Genomic DNA, 23680 nt, shown 5'->3' with positions numbered 1-23680 from the left:
ACCATAGGTTTAAAAAAACCCAGCTGGCTTTAAATGCCCCACTGAAGGCTTGCAAATCTTGCATATTTCTAATTCAACTCTGCATATATCTTGATTTTCTAACAGACTGAGAGACAGAGTGTCAGTGTTTATTTCAGCAATTCATCTGAATGCTGCAGACACGAAGCTCAGGGCAGATCTCTTTCCCACTCGGAGCTGTGCAGTGTACAACTTGCAGGATGGGCAGGCACTTGTACCCTCCCATCCCCTCCCTGGTGCAGCATCTCAAAAATCCTCACCTGGAAGGAAAAAACAAACCACCAAGACCCTCAACGGACCAAAGCTCCAGCTAAGTCTACAGCAGAAGATCATTATGAATGAGATCACAGACTCCTGCTAACAAGTTTCAGAGCAATAGCCTCCTGCATGAATAGCACACAAATTGGCAGACAAATGATACCCCAGTTAAACCCAGACCCATAGAATGGGTTAATCCAGAAACTACCTGTGCAAGCTGCTACAGCTGTACTGTGCCTGCGAACAAGCCTGAGGATCCCCAGTAAGCCAGAACAGCATGCTTCCCCCTTCCAGTCAGAAGTTTTGAGGCAGGATTACCACTCCATCTCAAGCTCCTGAGCAAGTAACAACTTAAGAACTTTTCCAGAGGGTTGCCTGGTTTCATACAGTTATCCCCACTGATATCCTGGCCGTGTTTTGTGCTCACAGAAGCGCAGACGCTCCCCAAGAGCAGAAGTCCCCTCTCCACGGGGCACGCACAGCAGTTGAGGCTGCACTATCATGTTCTGCACGGCCGTCTCCCAGCGACCGCAGCATCCGCTGATCCTGTCACATCTGCTGCTGCCTCACTGCAGCAGCAGGGACATGGATCCCTCCTGTCACTGCCCCGGGCCCCACTCAAACTGAAAGGAAGAAGAAAGTCCCGGCATTGGCTGTGGTTTGGGGCGATGTTTAACTGTACCAAAGCCGGCCGGAGGTGAGCTCATCCCCTGTGAGCCTGCGGCTCCGCTGATGTCAGCGCACGACGCCGTGGCAGGAAGTGATACGGGAGCAGGAGCCCCAGAGGAAACCGAATTGAGCAACTGAGGTTAACTCCTCTGGCATTTAATCGTGTGGCATTTCCAGGGACTTTCTAAGAATCCAGGGCTGGGCTGGGCTGGGCTGCCCAGTGGCACTTTGCACACCAATGGAAGGAGGGAGCAGCTGTGCTGCCTCATGGCAAACCAGGCAACATCTGCCTCCCCTGGGCTCCTGCCCCCTTCTCCCTCCAGGGAAAACATTTCATGAGGAGCTTCCTACAAGGCCCACTGAAGGCAGGACACAGATGCACACAAGTTTTCCTGGAATCTAGCTCAGAAACAGAGTTGAATGGTATAGACTCAGACTTGTATTTTTGCAGGGTTCAGGCGAGGTTGGGATGGTGCATCTGTACATTCCTACAACAGTGGCAACAGTTATCTGGCATCTCATCTCAGAGCAGCTTAGATAAATTGAAGCCTTCTACAGAAACTGGCCAGTGCCATCGCTGTCTGTGCTGCTGAGGCACGTCTGCCAGTGCCAGCCACTGTCAGAGAGTTCTGCCTTAGAGTACAAGCCAGGAAGGAGAGAGGAAGACCAGCCTGGAGTTAACCCAAAGCACTAAAATGTCCCAAATACCAAGGGATCTTCTATTCATAGTGTTTTTCAAATAAGGCAAGACATTAACAGAAGACTATTTTCTCTTTTTACCCACCAGCCAGCCAATTTCACTGAGCTGTACCTGTACCAGTGACCAGATGCTCAGACGTGTGACTTCTTGGAAAGACAGACAGATTTTCTTCCCTTCCTGTTTTTCTATTGCCACTTCTGCTGAAGCAGTCACAACTGAATTAGATAGAAGGAATGTCTGGAAGCCTTCCAAATGCTCTTGTTTATAGGATTTACCAGAAAGACTGCAGCCAGTGCTAGAGCTTTGTGGGTTCGCGCATGGTTTGCAAGAGCGTGGCTCCACTGTTTAGTCTCGTATAATTATGATTATCTAATTTCAAACCTTGTGTGGCTGGTGCCGAGTTCCAATTCAAGTCACTGCTTTCCAGAGGATTTCCTCCCTGAGACTCTCCTTCTTGGACCACTGCTTGAGGCTACAAAGAAAAACAGCAAAAATAAATAAGCCCCCCCATGCAAAATCACGTATCGAAAGACAAAATTGCAAATATGCAAAGTAGATGGATTATTATTTAAACAACACTGTGCAGCCCTGACAGCACATCCGTTTGCTACCAACACCTACATCCAACCATAGGCAAGAGCGCACACCAGGGCATGTAGTGTCCACACACTTTCACAAATCTCTGAATAGTTGCCAGAATCCACAATAAACCATCCCATTACCAGCCCTGTGAGACACAGCCCAACACTTGGAAAAAATCTGCCCATTATGCAGCCGTGGAGACTTTTTCCATCAAGAATATTTTCTATATTTCAGGTTATTTCCCTGTCTTCACCAGCTAAACATTTTGTCTATTGACAGTTAAAACAAAAATGATTCTTCTTTTTCTTCTGATTTGGTTTTGCCCCCCTGTAGTGGTTTTGGTTCGAATTTCCTAGCCAATGCACCATTTATGTGGTGGTTTCACGTTTGCCAAATTTTGTTTTCTGACTGGGAGATAGGATTTTGGGAGAAAAAGGCAAAACAGGCTCAATTTAAAAGTAAAACAGATTTTATTAAAACACACTAAGAAAAGAAAGAAAAAAAATGAGACAGTCAAATACTTTCTCCCTCCTACTACAAACTGTTCACTTTCCCACTCAACACAGAGAGAAAAGTATGATTTTCAGTCAGTTGCAACTGTTTAAACACAATTTTGTATTATTTTGGGAGAGGAGTCTCTTTAGAGTTTATGGAGATAACACACCAGAAGAAAAGGTCTGGTGGCTCTTAATGTCACAAACCTTCAACTGCCTGGAATTTTGCAGATTCTGTGCAGTTTCACCCATTTAACAGCTTTTTAAGCTGCTTATGGGCCTCTGCATGTTTGGGGTACTGTTTCAAGAATGCTTTTTTAGCACAAAGCAAGGATTCTCTTTTTCTATCTCTAAAATCTTCTCTATGGTGTAACATTAAGAACCACCAGACCTTTTCTTGTAGCGTGTATCTCCATAAACTCTAAAAAATCTCCTCTCCCAAAATAATACAAAATTGTGTTTAAATAATTACAACTGACTAAAAATCATTGTTTTCTCTGTGTTAAATAAAGAAGTAAACAGTTTGTAGTAAAAAGAAAGAAGTATTTGAATGTCTCTTTTTTTCTTTTCTTTCTCAGTATGTGTTAATAAAATCGGTTTTACTTTTAAATTGAGCCTATTTTGCCTTTTTCTCCCAAAATCCTACCTCCCAGTTAATAAACAAAATTTAGCAAACATAAAACCACCACACCCCCAAAAATTCTTCAGCTGTTTAGTTCTGAACTGAAACATCAGAATACTTCACTAACCAAAGTTAAAACGACACATTTTGAAATGCTAAACACTCTAGGTCCTCCTGCTTGTCTTTGAGATTTGTCAGTCCACATGTGACACCAGCAGAATCCACTGGGTAAAGTTTTGTTCTGTAAGACACTGCCACTTCTGCCTCTGATGATTTTCCACAGAGTTTGAGGACCCCAGTTTGCACAGCTGGTTGCTTTAAGCACTGGTAACACAGGCTTCCCTAATCAGTGTATTCAAGTAACACAATATAAACGGGCTTAGGAAAAGCCATGGGCTTTGAGCAAGAGCAGCGTGCTGAACTAGACTGTAGAGAACAAACAGATTTATGGAACAGTTCCCTTGTCTGGCAAGTTCTGCACAGGGTTTGCAAAGTTTTCCACTATCCAGGAAATACCTGCAATGGCAAGGTCACTGTCACATTAGAACAGACTTGTGATCTCTCCCGTATCCTGGCACTTCCTTGCTGGCGAACACTTGTTCCACGCCTTCTGCGTGGTCCTCACAGGGTGCTCTGTCCCTCTGGCTCTGCTGAACCAGAAGTGTTCCCTTCCCTCCTGAGCACTCGGTGCCACCACAGCTGTACAACAAACCTGTGGATTCCAGCAGCAAGTGCACAGCTTGGGTTTGCATCTAGCAATTTTTGTGAGGCACACTAAACAACGGTTTGTGGTTCCTGTAGAGATTTTTTAATCACTCCTAATGACAGGTAACATACCATTAACAGTTCACAGGACTGAGTACCCTTACTGATTAAAGACTTTTGTCTTGTTTTCACACCTGAAATGTTTTATTCTTAGCTCCTGATTCTTACTAATCCTTTGTTTGCTGCATGAAAGAGTCTCCTGATGGCAGGACTTAAAGTTTCTGCATTCATCCAATTTCTCTTTTAGCTTTAAGTTTCTTCTTTTGAGACAAATGGACATGCTAAGCAATTGCTTCAGTCTTTCAAGTCTCCTGGGAAGACAATCCCTCTCTGTAAGAAAGGATGGAATCTCTGGTCTGACATTCCAAGCCTGAGAAAGTGCTATACTGTGGAAGTCCAGTATGTCTTGAATTAAGCACAGCACCTCCCCTGGGCTCTCCAAATTCTTCAGTAGCTGAATCCTGGAGGCCATCAGGAAGGCAGTCAGAGCTTCTCTAATTATTTCCAGGCTACCAAGGCTGAAAGAATGTTGTGGCAGACACAGAGTCTGAGAAGGACAAACACAGCTCAAAGTTCCCCAGGATCTGTGACTGGAGAAGAGGGAAAGGACTAAATACCGTACTCACCCACTTGCGGGGCCTCCCTCTTGGCCTTTTCCCAGCAGGAGGTTCTGCCTTTATTGAAAGCAAAGGAGGAAAAATATTGTCAGCTCTCAGATTTGCTGGGCATTGTGACTAAACCACTGAACACGGCCAAGGTGACCTTTGTATAAAGGTCTCGTCTCACAAGTAGCAGAAAAAGCAAAAGCTGGGGAGAGAAGACAGTTGAGGAGGAAACACCTGCCTGACTGTACTGGTTGTGATTATTTGGCAGTGGTGGAGGAGAAACACTGGGAGGAAACTGCTGAACAGACAGGGGAAACACAGGAAGGCTGGGAGGTGAGTAAGGACTAAAACCACAATAACTGATTCGTCCAACAGTGGCAATTAAACCTGAGCTGAATCAGGGGCAACTTTCACTATCTTTAAGCTAAGGGAAGCATCCCTGCTTGTCTCTCTGGCAGTGCTTCTCTCCCCCATTAAATACATATGAAAATAAGCCATTTCCTCTCACCGTTCCCCCAGTTAGAACAGTCACTTTCTTGCTTCCTTTTGGCCTTCCTCGTGGTTTCTTCACTGGCTGAGATTCCACAGCATCCTGTGGGACACTACCTGTGTTTCCACCATCCTCCTGGGATAAAAGGAGAACATCATTTAAGCAGGACGATCCCTGAAACAATTAACGTTCTCTCATTCTGGTTGGTCTTGGACTGCCTTACCCCACTAAGAGTCCCCAGATCCCTAAGGTTGTCTCTGCTTTTGTGAAGCGCATTAGAAGACGATCAGCAATACTCCTACCTCTTTGTCTTTAGGGTTGGGGAAATGAGTAAGTTCCAAGAACTCTGGCAAAGGGGCCTTGCCTGCTCTACCCAATTACTGGTGCAGAAACAGAGGGTGATGAATGTGAAAGTCTCCAGGGTAGAACAGAGACCTGGTCAGCCCCTTTCACATGTCCTGGCTGAACTGTCACTGCCTGTCACAGCAGAGGTGCCTCCGAGGCCAGGAGCTGAGATTTCTCAGGGTACAGATCCTGCTGCTGTCCTGGGTAGCCCCGGCATCTACCACAGAACACCTCTCCTTCCCCTGTCCTTGTTAGCAAGCAGTTTTCCAGGGCTGCCTGCAAATCCCATCAGGCTCCTGCCATGGCATCCTCAGGCATCCTCTTGGGATGATGATGTACCTGTGTCTGCTTCTTTGGTCTCCCCCTCTTTCTCTTCAGGCCCTCAGTGAGTGTAGATGACATGGGATTCTCTGGCCTCACGTTGCTCATGCTGGCACTCTCCACTGTTTGCAGATTATAATCCAACAGGTTGTTTTTCCTGGACTGGGAAAGAAAACTTGACTCTTCTATTTTGCTTTATCTTGCTATGGATTCTCCTCTACCTGCAAGGCTGAAATGATGAGAAAGAATCAGGCACGGCAGCTTGCTATTGTTTCCATCAGCTGCCAGAGTTCAGGACCCAGCAGGTATTTGGGAGCATAATGGCTCTATAAATATTCTAGAACCATTCTTTTACCTGGCCTATTCCTCAGCTTTCTGAGGCTTTTGGCCAAAGGAGCTGAATTGCTCCAGACATGGACTACGCTGGTATCTGCATTTACCTTCCCCTATTTTATCTGAACTAAAAAAGAGAATGTCTGCAGCTCTCTGGGCTCCACTCTCTGCACAAAAAGGAAGGAGGTGGGAGATAAAGTGGTGGTGCTGAGTTATAAATGCACCAGTCAAGAGTAAAGCTTCCTTTGGAGCTCCTCTACTGTCAAATACCAGTGCTAATCCTGAGATCAAAATCTACAGCTAAGAGAGCCTTGCATGAAGATGCTTGAGAGATCAAGTCCCAGGGTACAAACTCTAAGAAGTCTGGCTATGGAGCTGCCCCTCCAGAGTTTGTTCTTAGTCACTGATTGAACAGGCACTGTTTGGAGAGATGGCCTGACCCCGCTCAGCGCACTCAGCCCTCGGTCCTGCATGAGGCTCACTGTTTTCTACAGGACAACACAAGCCCCTAGACCTCGATTTTGCTTGAAACTTGAGCACTGGGCTTGTCTGCTGGAAGTCTGAATCAGCAGGTTTGTCAGCCTCCTCCCTGGCGCCAGGCTCTGCTTAGTGCCTGCTGTGGCTGGAATGAGCCCTCAGCCAAATTGTTTGCTCTGAGACATAACCCAGATCACGAGGATGTAGGAAACCTTCCCCGCTTCTGCCTGAGGTTTCCTCTCTGGCTTGCCTGCCAGAGAAGGTGGAGGTCTGACTGCCAGCCTGGACACCCTCACATCCCAAAGCAGGAAGAGGAAGGGAGACCTTGACCAGAACCTCAGCAGAAACCTGAATCCCAGGCACATTAGGAGATGTGGGGGTCACTGAAGTTTTGCTTGCGTGTGAGTCAAAAAACCTAGCCAAGGATCTGAGCTCAGTCCACTTACAGCACCTCCAGACCCTGGCTTTCCTTTCCTTCTGGCACACAAGGGAGGGCTCAAGAAGATGGGAGGGGATGAGGAGGCTGAGCTCAGCTGGACACAGGTCAGCAGTGCCGGCTGAATTCTCTTTTGTCAGTAGTTCTTATCGCCAAATACACAGCTGAGAATAGCGCAGTTAGGAAAGTAGCATCATTTATTGCTTAGGAAAGCAGGAGTATCTAGATGAACCATGCATTTCTACCATCCCTGCAAAACCATCACCTGAGAATTTTTTTTTGGTTTTTTGCAACTCTTCACTTTACCTGTTCTGTGTCTTCTTTTCCACCTGTTAAATGAAAGATAACAACAGCAAGCTTAAAGAGCTCTTTTCCCCAGCCCTGAGCACTGCTGAGTCCCCAGGCCCCTCCAGCAGGCTCTACCTGAGGCAATAAAGGCAGTACTAAGGGCACAGCTGCACCACGTAGAAGAGTGTGACTTTTTTGTTCAAAATAATGCTGGAGGGCAGCAGCTGGGCTCAGTTCCAGTTCATGCACGAGCAGCCCCACAGAGAGAACTCCCTGGATGCCTGTTTGTGCACACTGTCAGGCCCCAGCTCACAGGTGCTGCTGCACACTCAGCTTTCCTATCAAACCCTCTGATCAGAGGGTGATGGAAAGACTACAGCTCAGGTCTCTGAGTTCAGGCTGCATCTGGAGGAATGGCAGTTACAGGAAAAAAACGATTTCTTTCTACTTGCAAGCCATGCACAGTTGCCACCAAGTCCCTGAGAGATAAGCATGAAACACTTGCAGTCTCTTTCAGAGAAGAGTTACGCTTTTACAGGCACAGTTTTGTAGTCTGATTAGATGTTCAAGTTCCAAAGATGAGAGGACCTCAGCTGAGGACGACAAATATTCTACCCTCTGGCCAGCTACAGTTCCTTGAGCCTGCGTTTTCTGGTCAGAATGGGGGCTCAAATGGGCTGGTGTAAGCATCTGGAGCTGCCTGAGGCAGGAGGCGTCACTGAGGCTCCGGACTGCCCGAGGGGGAGTGTCTCTTCCCAAAGGCAGGTCTAAGCCAGGCCCAGCTCATATCACACAGTCCGCTCCTGGATCAGCCCAATGTGCTGCAAAGGTAGCTTGAAGCCTCCAGAGCCTGAGCCTTCCCTCAGCTGCCAGTGGAAAGGGAACAGATATCACCATGGGAATGGACAAGTGTGAAAGTGCTGTCCAAGCCAGACCCCTGAGCAGAGATTACAGCTGCTTATCTAGGGGAGGCTGTACTTATGGGAGGGTGAAGTTAAGCATTTTTATTCTATTTTTCAGTCTCAGCTTGCATTCTTTGCTTGGTCACCACAGGCTGGACATGCAGAATCTGACAGTGTCACTGACAGATGCAGCAAGGAAACTTCCAACCTTCACTCCATATCCTAACACAATGTGTGCAGTCGTGACAGACACTGAAGCAATTGCTCTTACTGCCACAACCTCTCTCAAGAGTTCACTGTAACTGACACTTGCATGGAATCCAAATTTTGCACGTCATTATTCAAGTGGGAGCAACCACAGTGCATGGAATTAAACTCTGCCCAGATGCAAAGAAAGTCAGCTTTTGCACAATGTTTTTTTTTTTTTACTAAACTAATACACCCTACAATGCCTTTAACATATCTGGCCAGCTTTCAACAGGCAGGACTGCAGATAAATGCCAGAGACTGCCAGGAGATAGCAGTTGCTTTGTACATCTCTCTTCCACCTTCCCATCACCCACCAAAGGCACATCCTTCTCGAAGCCTGGTGTGAAAAAAAAAACAAAACACACAAGCAAAACTATACAAGCATCAGCCCTTAGGGCTTTTGTCAGCTTTACATGACTCAAGCAAGATGCAGACAAAGCAAAAGCACCCACTGCAATTTTACTCTGTCTCAACAACTTACCGTGTATACGTATAAACTCCCAAACCCACGCTGAGTTGCACTGTATACCGAAAACCAAGTACACCTTCCAGGGTCACTGCATTCCCTGCTGGGATTGGAGCCAGCAGGGCTGAAGCCTAGCCCGACACTGTGTCCACAAGGACACAAGATCTAGAAAACCTATCCAAATGTTTGTGGGCCTTAGACTACCTTGATGTCAGCCACAGACACAGCTTTGCAAATGGCACAGGGATGTGAATGCGTGGTTTTGGCAGTACTGAGACCTCTGCGTTGCTGAGATGTCACCTAAAAGAAAGCCTCATGTCCCAAATGCACTCTCAGGCACCTGGCAGAGGGCAGGGAACCCTCACAGCCATGGTACTTCACACCTGATTTAAGTCCTAAGTTGTACAAAGCCAGTTTTCCCCACATCACAAATTCTCAGGAATGAAAAGCTCCTCCTGGGGGCAATGCAGTTGTAGCCTAACACAGAGTATTGAACAGTGTTCTTGAGGGACTTTTCCCTTTCCACAGACTACAGAGGAAGCCTTGGGGATGAGGCTGCTGACTTGGGCAGGTGAATTAAAGGGCAGAACCCCTCCCTTGTTTGTTTCCTCAGGGAGGTCAGATTTTAGGCTATGTCCTTGGGACAGACACGGTATGACACAGGGATCCTTGAGACATTGCACTAAACCCCTGAGCCATGTGCAATTCACTGCCAGAAACGCTTCTCTGGCTGCAGTGCTCACTCATGAAATAAAAGCTGCAAAGCCTTTTACAAAGCATAATAGGAGTGTGATCTGCATTATAGCCTTAACTCCATCGCTGTCTCTATAATAACATGAAAAAATATCTCCCAAGCACAACTCCCACTTAGCAGCACAGCGCCATTGTGCTGCTGTCATGTGTGACAGCAAACCCAGGGGAGCCTCACTGCCATCAACGTGTTCACTCTGTTCCCTCTGGTAAAAGACTGAAGGAAAAATTTGGCCCAAGCCCTGCCTCAAGCAGAGGAGGATAAAAGGTTTTGTTAGTCAAGACATCCAAAGAAGAGGACTAAGAAGGCCAGGCAGGGAGAAAACTCTCACTCCAATAACTGTGGCAATAACGATTTGTGCTTGTATTACGAGAAATTACTTTCACCTTCCGAGAAATCAAATGTGCACATCTTTTCAGATCTCGCAGTAGATCAAGATGTAACACAGCTCGTTGTGGTTCCCCATGGACACTTCTACCAGAAAAGCAGGCTAGCCAAGCACTGGAACAGCTCCTTTGGGAAAGTACAGTGGCAGTAACACTCTGGCAAATGTGCCCTTTCTGCCAGACTTTTCTGTTAAAAGAGGAACTTATGGGCTACTAAATCAAGTTTGTGGCAACAGAAGGTAACTGCCACCGTCTCATAAATCATTTCTCAAAATCATAACTAACCTCTCTAGGTGATTTCCCTGACTCCTTTAAGTGACTAAGTCTAAACCTTCTTTTATCTCATGCTTAAAAGTCTTCTAGTTCCTTACCTGTTTCTGCTTGGGTTTTTTTTTAATGAGCAATTTATTGTCACTTGTTACTGCATCACCAAGTCCTTCAGCAGCAACATTTCTCTCTCCTCCATTTTTAAACTCTACCAGATCACACATCTCCCTCACCTTGCCTAGCTGAATAAACCAACACATTTGTTTCTTAGATGTGACCATATCTCCTGATCATTTTGGTTATCATTTATACGCTTTCCAATATGATCTCAGCACTCTGAGTATGATAGATTCTTACTCTCAAAACTATTTTCAATGAAGACAGCTTGACTAACTTAAGTTCACATGCATCTGAGAAGCATGGGCTAAGCAACACTTCAGTGGGGAAAATTCAGTTCTTGCCTAACGTTAATAGCATTGGCTTCCAAAATTACTCAACCAGCAACCTATTCCACCACCTCCAGCCTATCCTGACTGATAAAATACCCAGGTCAGAAGATGGAAACTATTTAAATCTACAGAGGACAAAAGATACAGGAACCGTACAGGCTTCCATCACATCAGTTCTAGAGACTTGCTCAATGTTGGATCTGTAGCTCAACAGAGTTACATTTCCAACTTTGTCACAGACTCCTCTGTGCCACCCTAATCCAAGTGCCCTGTGTGTCTCAGTTCTCCATCCACAAACTGGTGCGTAGCTCCCTGACTGCTGAGCTTCACTGGGGATGGGGCTGAGGGCAAAGTGCCTGAGCAAGGCAGGCAAAGGCCATCCTGCCTGGGCCTGTTCTGACACAGCCAGCAAAGGAGGCACAGGAGTTTATGGACTAAAGATCTATCTACCAGAAAACAGGGCCAGGAGCGCTTTTTTTTTAATATTAGAGACATGCACAGCTACATGGGAAAAGGGCCGATGACTACGGAGTTTCCAGCAATGACTGGGGACATGAACAGGCTCTGTTTCCTCCCTCCCAGCTCCTCAGTGCCCGGCATCAGCACAACATCAAGGCACTGCAAGAGCTCTCTCGAATGAGCCTGGCTTGATGCACTGCCTGTCAGCTTCTTTGTCCAGACAGCTAAGGCAATTACTGCTCTGAGAGGCACCGTGTTCACCTTAATCCATACCACAACTAGTCACAGAAATACCACCATGGTTCGGCTGTAGTTAGCCTAAAGGATTCTCAGTTCTTCCTCAGAAAAGTGAGGCTCTGCATTTGCCTGTGCAGCAGCCAAGCCACACACGCAGTCCTGGCTGTGCTGAGGTCCTCTTTGTGTCCACATGCACACGACTTTTTGTGAAGGTTGCCACAGAATTCCACAACGGAGGGTTCAACCTCAATCCTACCTCAGCATCACCAGCTTCCAAGCCCTATCAAAGTCCCAGGCTTCCTATGGTCAGAGCAGGCAAACCAAGGAGGCAGTTAATGATCCAAGGAAGCCATGGGAAAGCACTGTGGAATCTCTTCCTGACTCTGAACTTGGCAAGTCATGTAATCTTTCTACACTTTACATTTTCTCTCTATAAGATTATGGAATAGCAATGAAGTATTAACACTCCCTTCAACCTGAGGTGGAGGGATTGAGGATTAAGTAATTCCTTTTTGCAGAGTGACACTAAGAACCCCTTTTTGCAGAGTGACACTAAGAGCAGTAGAGAACAGAGCAAGGCATCATTAGAGGAATGCACCGGCAGCCGCCCCCACGTCGTGTTCGGGAGCACAAAGGAGAGGTGGTGGCAGCTGAAGAAATACAGCTCAGGATTAGCTACATCCTGCGGAGCAGAAGGACACATCCTCACCCTCTTTCCCCGGGAAGCTGAAGGCTCGTGGGACCAGTTTGGCCCAAAGCTGTCAGGTGGCGTTCCCTGCCCTGGGGACCTGGCACAGAGCATTTGGGGAGCTGTGCTCCCCAGAGCCACACAGCGCTTCCCACCCACTCCCAAACCCCAGCAGGCAGGGGGCACGGCTCAGCTCACTGTCTCTAGCCAAGGAAACCCTTGTACCAGACCCAGGATCCCAAGTCTTGAGGCCTGAGGTCTGAAACACTTTTCATTCATACTCAGGACATTTCCAGCACTTCTCCCAAATCAAGCCAGATCAGTGAGACTCCTGTGTGGATTGTAGACTCCCTAGCATTACACATTACAAGCCTCCCTCAGGGAATTTGGCCAAGGACCCAAATGTTTTCTAAAGGACTCTTATCTTAAAGTCTCTGTCCAGACACTTTCATCAAAAAGCAAGCACCCCAAGCACTGCAGAGCTAAATCTGGAGAAAAACCCAACACTATTTACAGAACAGTAACAGGAAAAGTAAAAATCTGTGTTTACTAAGAATTTAAAAATCACAGTTACTTGATTTGAGATAGCATCAAGCCTTTTTCCTCTACAGAGTATCTTGTACAGCTCAGCTACTGACATCTGCAAAGCACTGTCCACTTGTGCAAAGCCAGGAAACGGCCCTCTGCACTTCCTGCCAAGGACGGGCATTGCGGCACAGGGACACACGAAGCAGCAAGTTCTGTACCTTAGACTGCTTGAAAGTAGGTTCTCAATTACCAACCCGCAATTCATTAATCCCCACACCTTAATGAACCCCAGCGCCTTGCAGATGGGCTCTGCGTACGCGTTTCAGATGACGCAGTAGGAAAGGAACAAGATTTACCTGTTGAGAAGTTGGGCAGCACCACTTGACTCAGCCCCAGCGGAGCTAGCAGTGAAGGCAGGAGAGGAGAGGTCTCCAGCAGCTGGGAGCCCCTGCACTGGTGAGAGGCAGCTAACCCAGGTCTCGGCACACACTCATCTCAGGAGCCCCACACCGAGCCCAGCGCCGTGGTTGCGCTCCCGGTGTGTGATATGGAAAGAGCGCGAGCGCTGCCGGAGATCTCCTTCTGATGGCAGCTCTGAGCAGTGACTGCAAGCGAAACCCCGCTCCCCTAGACCCGCCTGGAATCACACACTGAACACAGCAACCAAAACCAAGAAAAATCCCCAACCAGACCACTTACACCAGCCAGCTTCTATGGACTGGCCTGATTACTGAAAATAAGGCCAGTTTCCAAACGTGAAATGAATGATCTGAATAAAGGGCACAGATCATTCACGCACTTCCCTCTTTACAAATGCTAGAGAGAACCATGCTGACCCTGTTTTATGAAAGAAACAAAACCAAACCAAAACAAAAACCCCAAATGGGCAGCCCCAGGAAGGCTTGTGATGATAAAGTGGTTATTAATCTGAGTGCAAAATGTGCTCAGGGCATTTACTTTAAGCCACAAATAAAAATGGGAAGCTGAGCTCAGTTGAGCATAAACGTATTTAGAAAGGAGATGTTGCATGGCTCTAAGTCAGGTATTTTGTCTTAATTCTGTGAACAACCATTAGATCTCACAAAAGTCCCCAAAAGTATTTTGCAAAGGAAAATGCAGACTTTTCATGACTGCCTTGACATATTTGAGACACCTGTACTGGGGTTTTTTGGGCACATCACCATTAGCAAAACCATAGACTTAAAATATCTCAATCTGTACCTGCACAAAACCCATTGCGGTATCTTAGAGACAAAATCTGAAGCTTTTCTTTATGTCACGTAGTAAATTGCTTACGGTGACAGTACCACTGGATAAACTGAAGATCATTTTTTATCCCTCAGAGTCATCCATACAAAAGGTTTGCATCACTTGAGCTCCTCAGTAACTTCTCTAAATCTAAGTACAGCACCTAAATAATTTACTGCAGTCTGGAACAACACCAATCTCGACCTTATAGACAGGGAATGATCTTGTGGTTAAAGCTGTTCACAGTGGCTCTGGAAGTGTGTCCAGTCCTTGGGGCTGCCATGTGCTTCTCTGTGACCTCAGGAACAGCACCTTTTCTCTCTACTCCCGTTTCCCACACATACAGTGTGGGTAACAAACTAGGTTATTAACAAACCAGGTGACATCGGGCTTATCCAGACAGCATTTTCTTTGGGAAGAGATTAATTTTCCACCACATAATTTAATGTCTTAGGCAAAGTGGCTCAAGATTTTGTTTGGAGCTCCAAAGCACTAATCAAGCAAAATCAACATGAAACGCCAAGAGAGCTCTTTGATCACCCCTGAAACAACGTCTAATCCAAAAATCACTAAATAGTGTATGAAATCAAGTACCTGAAAATTATTGCCTGTTGATTTAAATGCATATATGTAATTTATCAAATATCCTCCAGCATATGCACTACTGTTCCATATGAAAATATGCTAACTTTTGTCATTTTTTAATGACTTTTAGAAAGTTTTTTTTTTAATATCACTAGAGACAAAGCTGTAAACATGCTGTATGAACACAGTGTAATCATAATGACCAAGTCAGAATTTGAATTGCTACGCTTTGTATGAAATGAAGAAATCTGCATTTCATACAAATACCTCCCAGCAAGTCAATATTAAACTTGATTCTGCAACACCAAACCAGAGATGGCTGACAGTCCTCAAGTGCCAAAGAACATTATTAATATTCTAGAAATTAAACTCCCAGTTAGGAAATGTCAGATACAAAATTGGAACATGGAGTCCTATTTAATCTCTATTGGGCACATATTGAAGAACAGTGTCTTTAATTTAATATCCACACTTCATAGTTTCTTAAGTATTTAAGGCTAAGAGAAATGATTTCATCATTCTGTATATAAATGACTGACATTTCATCATTATTCTTGGACTGTGCCCAAAAATCTCACACTTGACAGAACCATCAGTCCCAGAAAATGTGCTCCTGAAGACAATCACAGAATCATTAAGATTCGAAAATACCTCTAAGATTGTAAAATCCAACATTTGAACAAATACCTCCATGTCAACCGAACCATGGCACCAAGCGCCGCGTCCAGCTGTTTCTTCAACACCCCCAGGCAGGGTGACTGCACCACCTCCCTGAGCAGCCCCTTCCACTGACTGAGAACCTTTTCTGTGAAGAAATTCTTGCTGATGTCCAACCTCAACCTCCTCCAGCACAGCTTGAGGCCACTTCATCTCATCCTACCACTGGTTATCTGGGAGAAGAGGCCGATCCCAAGGCGGCTACCACCTCCTTTCAGGGAGCTGCCAATAACGAGGTCTCAGGGGATGGAGAATGTGCCATGCCCTTGCACAGCTGTTCCAGTGGCTAATCTCTCTAAACAGGGTGCCTAATTTACAGTTTGGTTTGTGCTTTCAGATTGCAGGTGCTGGCTCCTATCATACTTTTCTCAGAAAAGCACCCAGCTTCCCCTGCTCAGTTATCAAGTCCACTCAAACTGTTTTTCTGAAAAATTAAGCAGACAGAGATCCTTAAGTCTCACACTCTAAAGCCTTAAAAAAAAAAACCCCAACCAAAAAACCCAAAACATTGTTGTACCCCTCTCCTCATCTCCAAATATTAGTACCTTTAGGAAGTGGGGGACCAAAGCAGTGTGCCCACTTCAGGAGCAGCCTTGAGCCCTGTTAAACCTCTGCTGTGGTTGAACAGCCACAGATCACAGGAGTCCTTTGGGAACACGACATGATGTTTTAATTTCACAAGCTGTCCCTTCCATCCAGTAAACACTGCTGTTTCTTTTCACTCTTTGGCCAGTTCTTCATTGCTCTGTGCAGCCCTGTACCTGTCCCAGAGCACCCTGGAGAAGGGCAGTTCTCCTGCTATGGAGATGAGCAGCTCCTGGCCAAGGGCTGAAGCTGAACTGCACCTTCTGATGAAATATCCCTTTTGGAGGTTCCATGAAGGAGGAACAAGCATGACCTAGATCAATCAGCAGAAAAGCAGCAGCAGCCAAATCTACAGAGTACAAGGATTCCTTAGATGAATTGGGGGCAAATTAGTACAATTTGAGTGACCTGCCAAGACGTTCATATTCCCAGAGAATTTCATGTACTTGCAGGAAGACTTGCCCCGCACAAGGGCTAGGTTGTGCCTGCAAGACACTTACCAGCTTGCTTTAGGAAGCATCCAGATTTCACCACAACGCAGTGCAAGTCTCTGCCTGTATTCCTATTCCTTATCTTCACTCTTCCAGAAACCAGAGCGGTCACTGTGGCACAGTGTGAGATATATAGGCTAACACCAACTGAAGATTCATTTGTGTATAATCCCTTTCTGTTAGACAGGTGCGTATAAAAAGCTTCATTCACTGCCATCCTGATCTTGTCAGAACCTCTCATGTGCACAAACCCATATCTGCTAAGTATAAGGAAAGCTGGATTCATAGTAATTGTTCTATATGTGCTTATTATTCAGTCTGTATTAATGAATATTTTAACTGGAGATTAGGCTGAGGTGTGATTTCCCCAAGATAAGAAATAGATTTGCCATGCTCTATTTTTATCATTGTAATGGAAGTGTGCCCCACAATACCGTACTTCTTAATTCTTTCATTCAAACTCTCTGGATGACACAGGGTTACAAAATCTCACTTTGAGAAAGTTGTGGACTAGCTGGAAGGCCTCAAAAAAAAAAAAAAAAAAAAAAGGGCTTTGAAAACACGGCCTATGAGGAAAGACTGAGAAACTGGGTTGTTAAACCTTGAGATAGGAGAGCAGAAAGGACGTGACAATGACTTTCCAGTACACAGCGTAGTGCAGTATCAAGAGAAGTAATAACACGTGAATAGGATAAAGAGTTAGTGTAAATGCAGAAGTTAAGTTGAACACTGAGGAAAGTCTAATGACTTAATGGTCAGGACAGCAAAGCACTGGAGTAAGTTATGAATTTGTGGAGCCTCTTCCCATGGAGAAACTACAAATGGGTCACACACGCACTAGGATAGGTACAGATGGTAACAATAATTCCCTGAGAAATGAAGTGTCTGGTAACTCCTCTTTTCTGTGACATGAAGTTTATAACTAAGTTGAGATTAAGCATGTTTATGCAGAATTATCTAGGAAAGGGCCAGAACAGGTGATTCCTGGGGACCAGAATGAATTTTTACTTGTCCTCCATGGCTGCAAAATCTCCTGAACTGGTTGGGTGTTACTTGAAGCTTCAAAATCCAGCTGGTTCTACAGCTACAAAGCTTGTGATTGATACTAGGAAAGTTAAAGAATATTTTACAATTTCAGACCCCAAATTCTGCCAATTAATTACAGGCAGTGATAGAATTTGATTCTTGCAATGGACAGAATAAATCTTGCCAAAGCAATGCCATAAGCACTGTCAGCTGGTAAAGAAGGGTGACCTTTTTCTACCTTTATAGCAAGAGACAGTTACTGTTCCTGACAATGTGCAGACAAGGAAGGTGGGACAACTGAGAATGTGAAGAGGGAACAGCTTTGCTGCAGGCAAGAAAGGTGCAGCTAGAATTAGAAAGAGCTCTCACTTTGGTCGATAAAGCCATGTGGAGACATTGTGAAAAATGGCCTGGGGATGGCCTGGAAGGACCTTTGTAACACAACATGAACCTTCCACCAGCAGATAGCTGGGTATGAAGGAGGACTGTGAGGGAAACTAGAAGACTAGGGGTTGGTGTACATAGGGAGGAGGATGTGTATTTCTGAGGGAAACAGTTCAGGCCCATGACTATCCTTTAGGCTGAGGGGAAGAGCAGCACACACCCAAAGGGGGTGTGTGGGTATTTAAAGGTGCCACGTAGTGCATACCATGCTCCCTTCCCTGATTTCACAACATGTACCCCATGCGTAGCTTTGAGACACCAGTACTTGAATCCTCCTTGCAAGAGTGAATGGGACAGTGAAAAGGGGAAGCTCGCATAAACTCATCTAAATTCTACCAAATTTCTTATGATCAGGCTGAAGAGCTCACGAAGCCTGCTTTGGTTTGATGTCTGCAAAGAGCCACTGAGCATATGGATGGCCCAGCTGCAGAGACAGTGCCTGGCTTATAGCACAGGGAAAGCCTGCAGGCTATGCCCCTGGCAAGGTGGCTGCTGCTTACTGTTGTTCTCTTTCCCATTCAATCTACAACAAACAACTTCAGAAGGAAGCCTTCCCTTCCCTGGAGCACAACGACAGACAGCATATAAGCTAAAAAGCACTGCAAAGCAAGAATTAAAGTATAAGACCTATTAGTAATGCCAAATGACCAAGTTATGAGGATGCCAGGATGAGTGACTAAGACAACTTTAGTCTCAGTACAAGCACTGTAGGAGAATGCACACTCTATTAGAGGTATGATCACAGTACAGCTCTGGCATTGGCACAGGTACAAGAAAGCACGGCCCTGAGTCCCTGAATTTGTGTTGTCTATAGCTGAAACAATTTGCAACATACTGTTTGGACAAAATTTCAGAACACAGCACATTACCTATACACGTCCTGTTCTTACCTCTTTAGTTCCCTGTCCCTTGAGGAAAGACATGACATTAACACAACTGGAAGATAACACGTTGTACCAAAAACTTTGTGAAAAGGCTATTGGGGAGAAGAGGGAAGGCAAAATATCATACAACCAAAACAGAAGTGTCTGGAGTGTCGCTCCTGCTCCTTTACCAGGCGCAACCCAAACCCCGTGAAGAAATCGGGCATCCGTCCACGACGAAGAGATGCTCGCTCTTTCAGCCCCCACCCCGTGCCAAGGACGCCGTGCTCTGTGTCACCACACAGCGGCACTCTGCCCACACAGTTCCCAGAGGGAAACCTGCAGGTTTTTCCCCCATTACCAAGATACCCACGAGCATTTATGCTCACTGCTGAGCAGGCAGGGCTTTCAGAAACCACCAGTCACTGAAACACAACGTGGAACCCGCAGAGATGGTCAAGCACCTGCTTTGACAGCACAAACATTAGCTGATTACGAGCTGTTAGAAACCAAACACTAGGAAAATCTGACTATAAAACTACTGGGAAGTCTATTTTTAGGATCTTTTTTTCCTTCCACATTCTTTTCTGCACACTTCAATTGCACTTCAACATTCTGGGAATGCCATTTAGAGATCTCTTTTGACTTCTCTCTTCTGTAACTCCAGCAGCACCACTCTGGCAGACCATTTAATCTCCATAGCTTCCTCAGAGGAAAAGCCTCAAGGACTCCCAAGCAGATACATAGCCACCAAAACACCACTCTGCTAGACACACAAGGATTTATTAAAGGTGACAATAACAGTGTGCTGATATGACTGTGCCAGAGAAACAGGACTGAGTAAGGGGGAGTGACAGAAAAGTGGAAATGAATTGGAAAAGAGCTGTTTGTACAGGCTTTCCTGGTAAGGGCTGATTTTTCTCCTCAAGTCCAGGGGCAAATGCAAGACTCAATCTTTATGACCTAAACATCACATACACCTTGCACAGAGACAAGGTGCAGAGCTCATGTCTGTAATGATGCCCATAAAAGAAAGGAAGCCTACATGATAGGAAAAAGCCCTGCTCAGCCCTCCCAAGTGACCTTTGGATGGGGCCATGTGCTAATGTAGGTGGGAGCTGGCCCGCTAGTGACCAAACACTGTCCACCCTAACACCTTCCCCAGGCACGTTAAGCCACAGATTGATGGGGATTTGCAGAGAGCAAATTCAGTATATTTAGCATCCAATAAGACTATGCAGGTGCTCTGAAGCCCACATTGAGCCCTGCCCCTTCTAACTCCCCATTCTCACTCTCCCCCCTTACCCAGCTCTTACGGAAGGCCCTGGGCTATGAGAACAGAGATGACACAGGGCAGCCTGTAAGCAATGGTGCAAACATGGCAATCAAGCGTGCAACACCTTCAAAGCAAAAGAGAGGTCTCCAGAAAGGGTCTTATCCATTTCCAGATTATTCTAGCCAGTCTCCACCTTTGCAGCTGCCAGTTGTGATGAGCCAGGCTGGCTGCCAGTCACCCAAGCAGAAGAACCCAGATGCCTACAGAGATCAAAAAGATTATCATGCGTGTATGGCATAAATACCAGTGAGTGATTCATCTGGGTGAGGAAACCCCCTCCACAGCCAGTTGGAGGCTGGGCTAGCATGATGAATGCATAAATTGTCACACAAAACTTTACCTAGGGGGATTTTGTCTTCCCTTCTCAGCAAAGAAATTCAGCTGGGAAAAGCAGAGATGATTCTGCTGTACATGAGAAAAATCACCCTACAACAGAAGAGGAAAGAACATTCTTGATGGTTCAAGCCAAGGCTTTCTTTGGAAGCCCCTTGTTCTTGTGTAGAGGAAGGCAGTCAACAGCTCTTCCACCTTTGCTATACTTCTCGGACACGTCTCCTCCGAGCTGAGGACAACTTCTCGTTCAACCCTATACAGAAGCTGTTATTGGACTTCTCCCAAGTCTAGTATACTGCTTGAGTATAAAGAAAGCAGAACCAAGTGTTGTATCCAAGGTGGAAGCACATCAGCCTTTTTTAAATTAAAACAAACAAGCCAACCAAAACCAGACTAAAACCAATCACTATCTCTCTCTCCAGAACCACGCAGTGTTTTCCTGGGTTTTGTTGTTTTATTTTGGTTTTTTTTCTTAGCTTCTTTTATTTGGTTTGTCTTTCTCTTAAGCTCAACCTGATGCTTTCATGAGGTTATATGACATAACCCCAAGATCTTGGTCAACTCCAAGCCCATGATTTTAGACACATAACAATCCCTATTTCTCTGCATACCTCATTGCACATTTATTTACTTGAAATTTCATCCACCATTTCACTGGCCAGCTGTTCAGTCTCAGGATTTTTCAACAATACTTCACTGTTAACCGTCATCTTTGTTGTCTTGAAAATTTTAATTTTAACAGACTAGTTTGAAGTCTCACTCCCCCTGTTTTCAATGGTCATTCCTGAATGGATTCAACATTAGAAATCCCAGCACTGAGATGTGAAACTCTCTGACACCATTCTCCCACCTTGTTTCCTATCTCTCTGCCAATTATTTGTACATCTCAGGACCATCTCTTCTTTGCAGTGTCTGCATGTGTTCCCAATAAGGTATTCTGAACTTTGTCAGAAGTCTTACAGAAATCTAGTGCCAGCTCTTTCACTCTCATCTACTTTCTTTTCAAAGAACTCCAAGAGGTTTGCAAGACAAACATCCTGCCTTCACATAAACCACACTGACTTTTCCCAAACTGATTGTGTTTATCTCATTGTTAAAACATATTTTTTGTCTATTACAGCTTTTACTAGTTTATGTACTACAGATGCCAGGCTTACAAGCTCTTGGTTTCCTGGATTCTCCCAAACCTTTTTTTTTTAAAGATTAATGTTATATTTAGCCACTCTCCATGCTTCAGGTGCCAAGAAATTTTTAAAAGCAACGTTACCCACTGCCTTTGGCAATACAGCTATTTCATACTTGAGTTCCTCAGACCTCAGGTGAAGCCTTCCAGTCCTGGCAATCTGTTAGCATTCCCGGCTGCTCAAATGTCGGATTCCGGATCCAAATCAGAAACCTGTTTTGCCAGCATTTTACGTTCTGTGACAAAGTGGGGGAGCAAGAAGATGCTATCAACACCCTCGGCAAGCAGCCAGTGGGAGCTCAGAATGAAAGGAAGCTAGAGAGAGCTGGGCTATAAAGCCCCACACACATCCTCCTACACTAAACCCTCACACATGCCCTGTGTGGGAGGGTGGGACTCATTGCAAATGTAAGAGGAACAGTGATCACTGCACTCAAGACCCAAGAGCAGAACTACACGGCATGAGCCCAGTACTGAGCTACAACAGGCCTCTGCTCCTCCATCACACAGCAGCAGCAGCCGCAAAAGGGGTGTTTCCAAGTAATTTAATTGTCCAGCCATTTAGCCAAATGAAGTATGTTAGTAAGTGGGTGGTTATCTCTGAATAGACACATCGTCACTCACATCAACAGCCCGACTGAGATCACATCAGCCGGCAAGGCCCTGGTCCCACCCTTGCCAGCCACCACACCAAGGTGCTAAAACACGGGACAAAGGTAATGTGTTTAATGAAAGAAAAGGGAGAAGTCAAAAGTTGTGTTTATTAAGTCTTCATATTATTAAGAGCTGAAAGAGGAGGTCTCACTCCTCTGAAAAAGGGCAGATGGGAAGATGACTTCAACTTGTGTGCCGAGACAGCTGGGGCAGAAGTTGTGATCAAGACAGAGCTTTACCTGCCTTTCCCACCCCTCAATCACCCCGATACAGCCATGATCAGGACACACAGCAGCACAAAACAATGGTACAAACACAGCCAGATACCTTCAAGCAGACATTTCATAAATGGGATACAATGAGGTTAAAAAATAACAAGTCCCGTTGTGCTGCACGCCTCTGCCGTAAGTGGCACCCTCAGCCTTGCAGACCTCCCAGGAGCACACGGCTGCTTGGGGTCCAAGTCCTCACTTCACACCCCAAGACTTCCAAAGTGACTCTCCTGGGCTGCACAGAACAAGCAGGAGAAGGGCACAGACCAAGTGCAAGGCACCTGCAGAAGGATGGTTTTAACTCACACCTCAAAACAGATGCTGCTCTTTGGTTGTAACTCATGAGTGTTGCAAATCTGGGTGCCAAAGGATGGCTGCAGTTAAGAGTATTGTATTTCAGCTTGACTGAAAACCCAGTAAAACCTCCAGGTTGTACGAAGACAATTTCAGCAACACACCTCGAGCTTGAAAAGGAACAGACTTGAGGAGCTGCAGTGTCAAATGAGGTTGAGCCCAGGTCCCTGCACTATGATTTACTTTGCCATCTGCCCAGGACATTCCCACAGGCTGCTGCCTTTGCCCAAGGGCAGGTTTCCAGTGCCGGTGCCGTGTCACCCCGAGAGAAAGAAGGAACCTCTCATGCTGCAGGAGGCCCCTGCATCCAGCTACTCTAATTCCAGGCCTCTGTAGGAGGGCCCTGTCTCCCATCCCTGTCCTCATTCCTAGTATATTTTATGAATCCTCCACCAGCCTTTCCTTTTTCACACCAGAGGCTCTGAGAATTCATCATTCTTCCAAAGGAGTCTATTTGCCCCATCTCTCCAACACATGCACTTCACGTGTATCCCCACATTCCTTTGTCTAACCCCACTTTGTTATCCCTGTTTCTTCACCAGGGCTTTGATTTTCTCTCTTTCCAAAGACTTCGCATGCCATGCATTGTTTCTAATCTCACTGACAGGATCACAACTGCTGGGAAAGTCATACCTCTTTTCCCTCTTCTGATCTTAAACAAAATCAGTGGCTTTCTATCCAGAAATCAGTCCTGAGTATTACAGCTGATCAGATGCAGCAGCCTGCATCTGCTGCGCTGGCACCTTGTCACTGGCAGATAATGCACAGACAGGCAAGTTCTTACTCTTTCACCTTGCTTCTCTA

At 45.7% G+C, this 23680-nt stretch overlaps 1 protein-coding gene across 5 annotated transcripts in view; it reads right to left on the bottom strand.

The window, feature by feature from the left end:
• The window catches only part of LOC136296449 (high mobility group protein HMG-I/HMG-Y-like), a 64734-nt gene that overhangs the window by 3749 nt on the left and 37305 nt on the right, over positions 1 to 23680 (bottom strand). For 2 of the 5 annotated variants that reach the window (XM_066195567.1, XM_066195565.1), the window contains exons 2-5: positions 5888 to 6098; positions 5222 to 5338; positions 4735 to 4782; positions 2027 to 2117 (exon numbers count right to left, since the gene is read on the bottom strand). In XM_066195567.1, coding sequence (XP_066051664.1) covers positions 2027 to 2117; positions 4735 to 4782; positions 5222 to 5338; positions 5888 to 5977 — 346 coding nt within the window. In that variant the 5' untranslated portion in view covers positions 5978 to 6098. Of the gene's footprint in view, positions 1 to 2026; positions 2118 to 4734; positions 4783 to 5221; positions 5339 to 5887; positions 6099 to 6224; positions 6253 to 13141; positions 13456 to 15305; positions 15549 to 23680 lie in introns of those variants that run through there. The other 3 variants (XM_066195564.1, XM_066195563.1, XM_066195566.1) reach the window with 3 other exon arrangements.

The sequence above is a fragment of the Chamaea fasciata genome, unplaced genomic scaffold (assembly GCF_029207755.1).
Source record: "Chamaea fasciata isolate MVZ Bird 193981 ecotype frontalis unplaced genomic scaffold, bChaFas1.0.hap1 SCAF_13, whole genome shotgun sequence".
In the NCBI taxonomy this organism is placed as follows: domain Eukaryota; kingdom Metazoa; phylum Chordata; class Aves; order Passeriformes; family Sylviidae; genus Chamaea; species Chamaea fasciata.
This window is presented reverse-complemented; position numbering and strand designations above follow the sequence as displayed.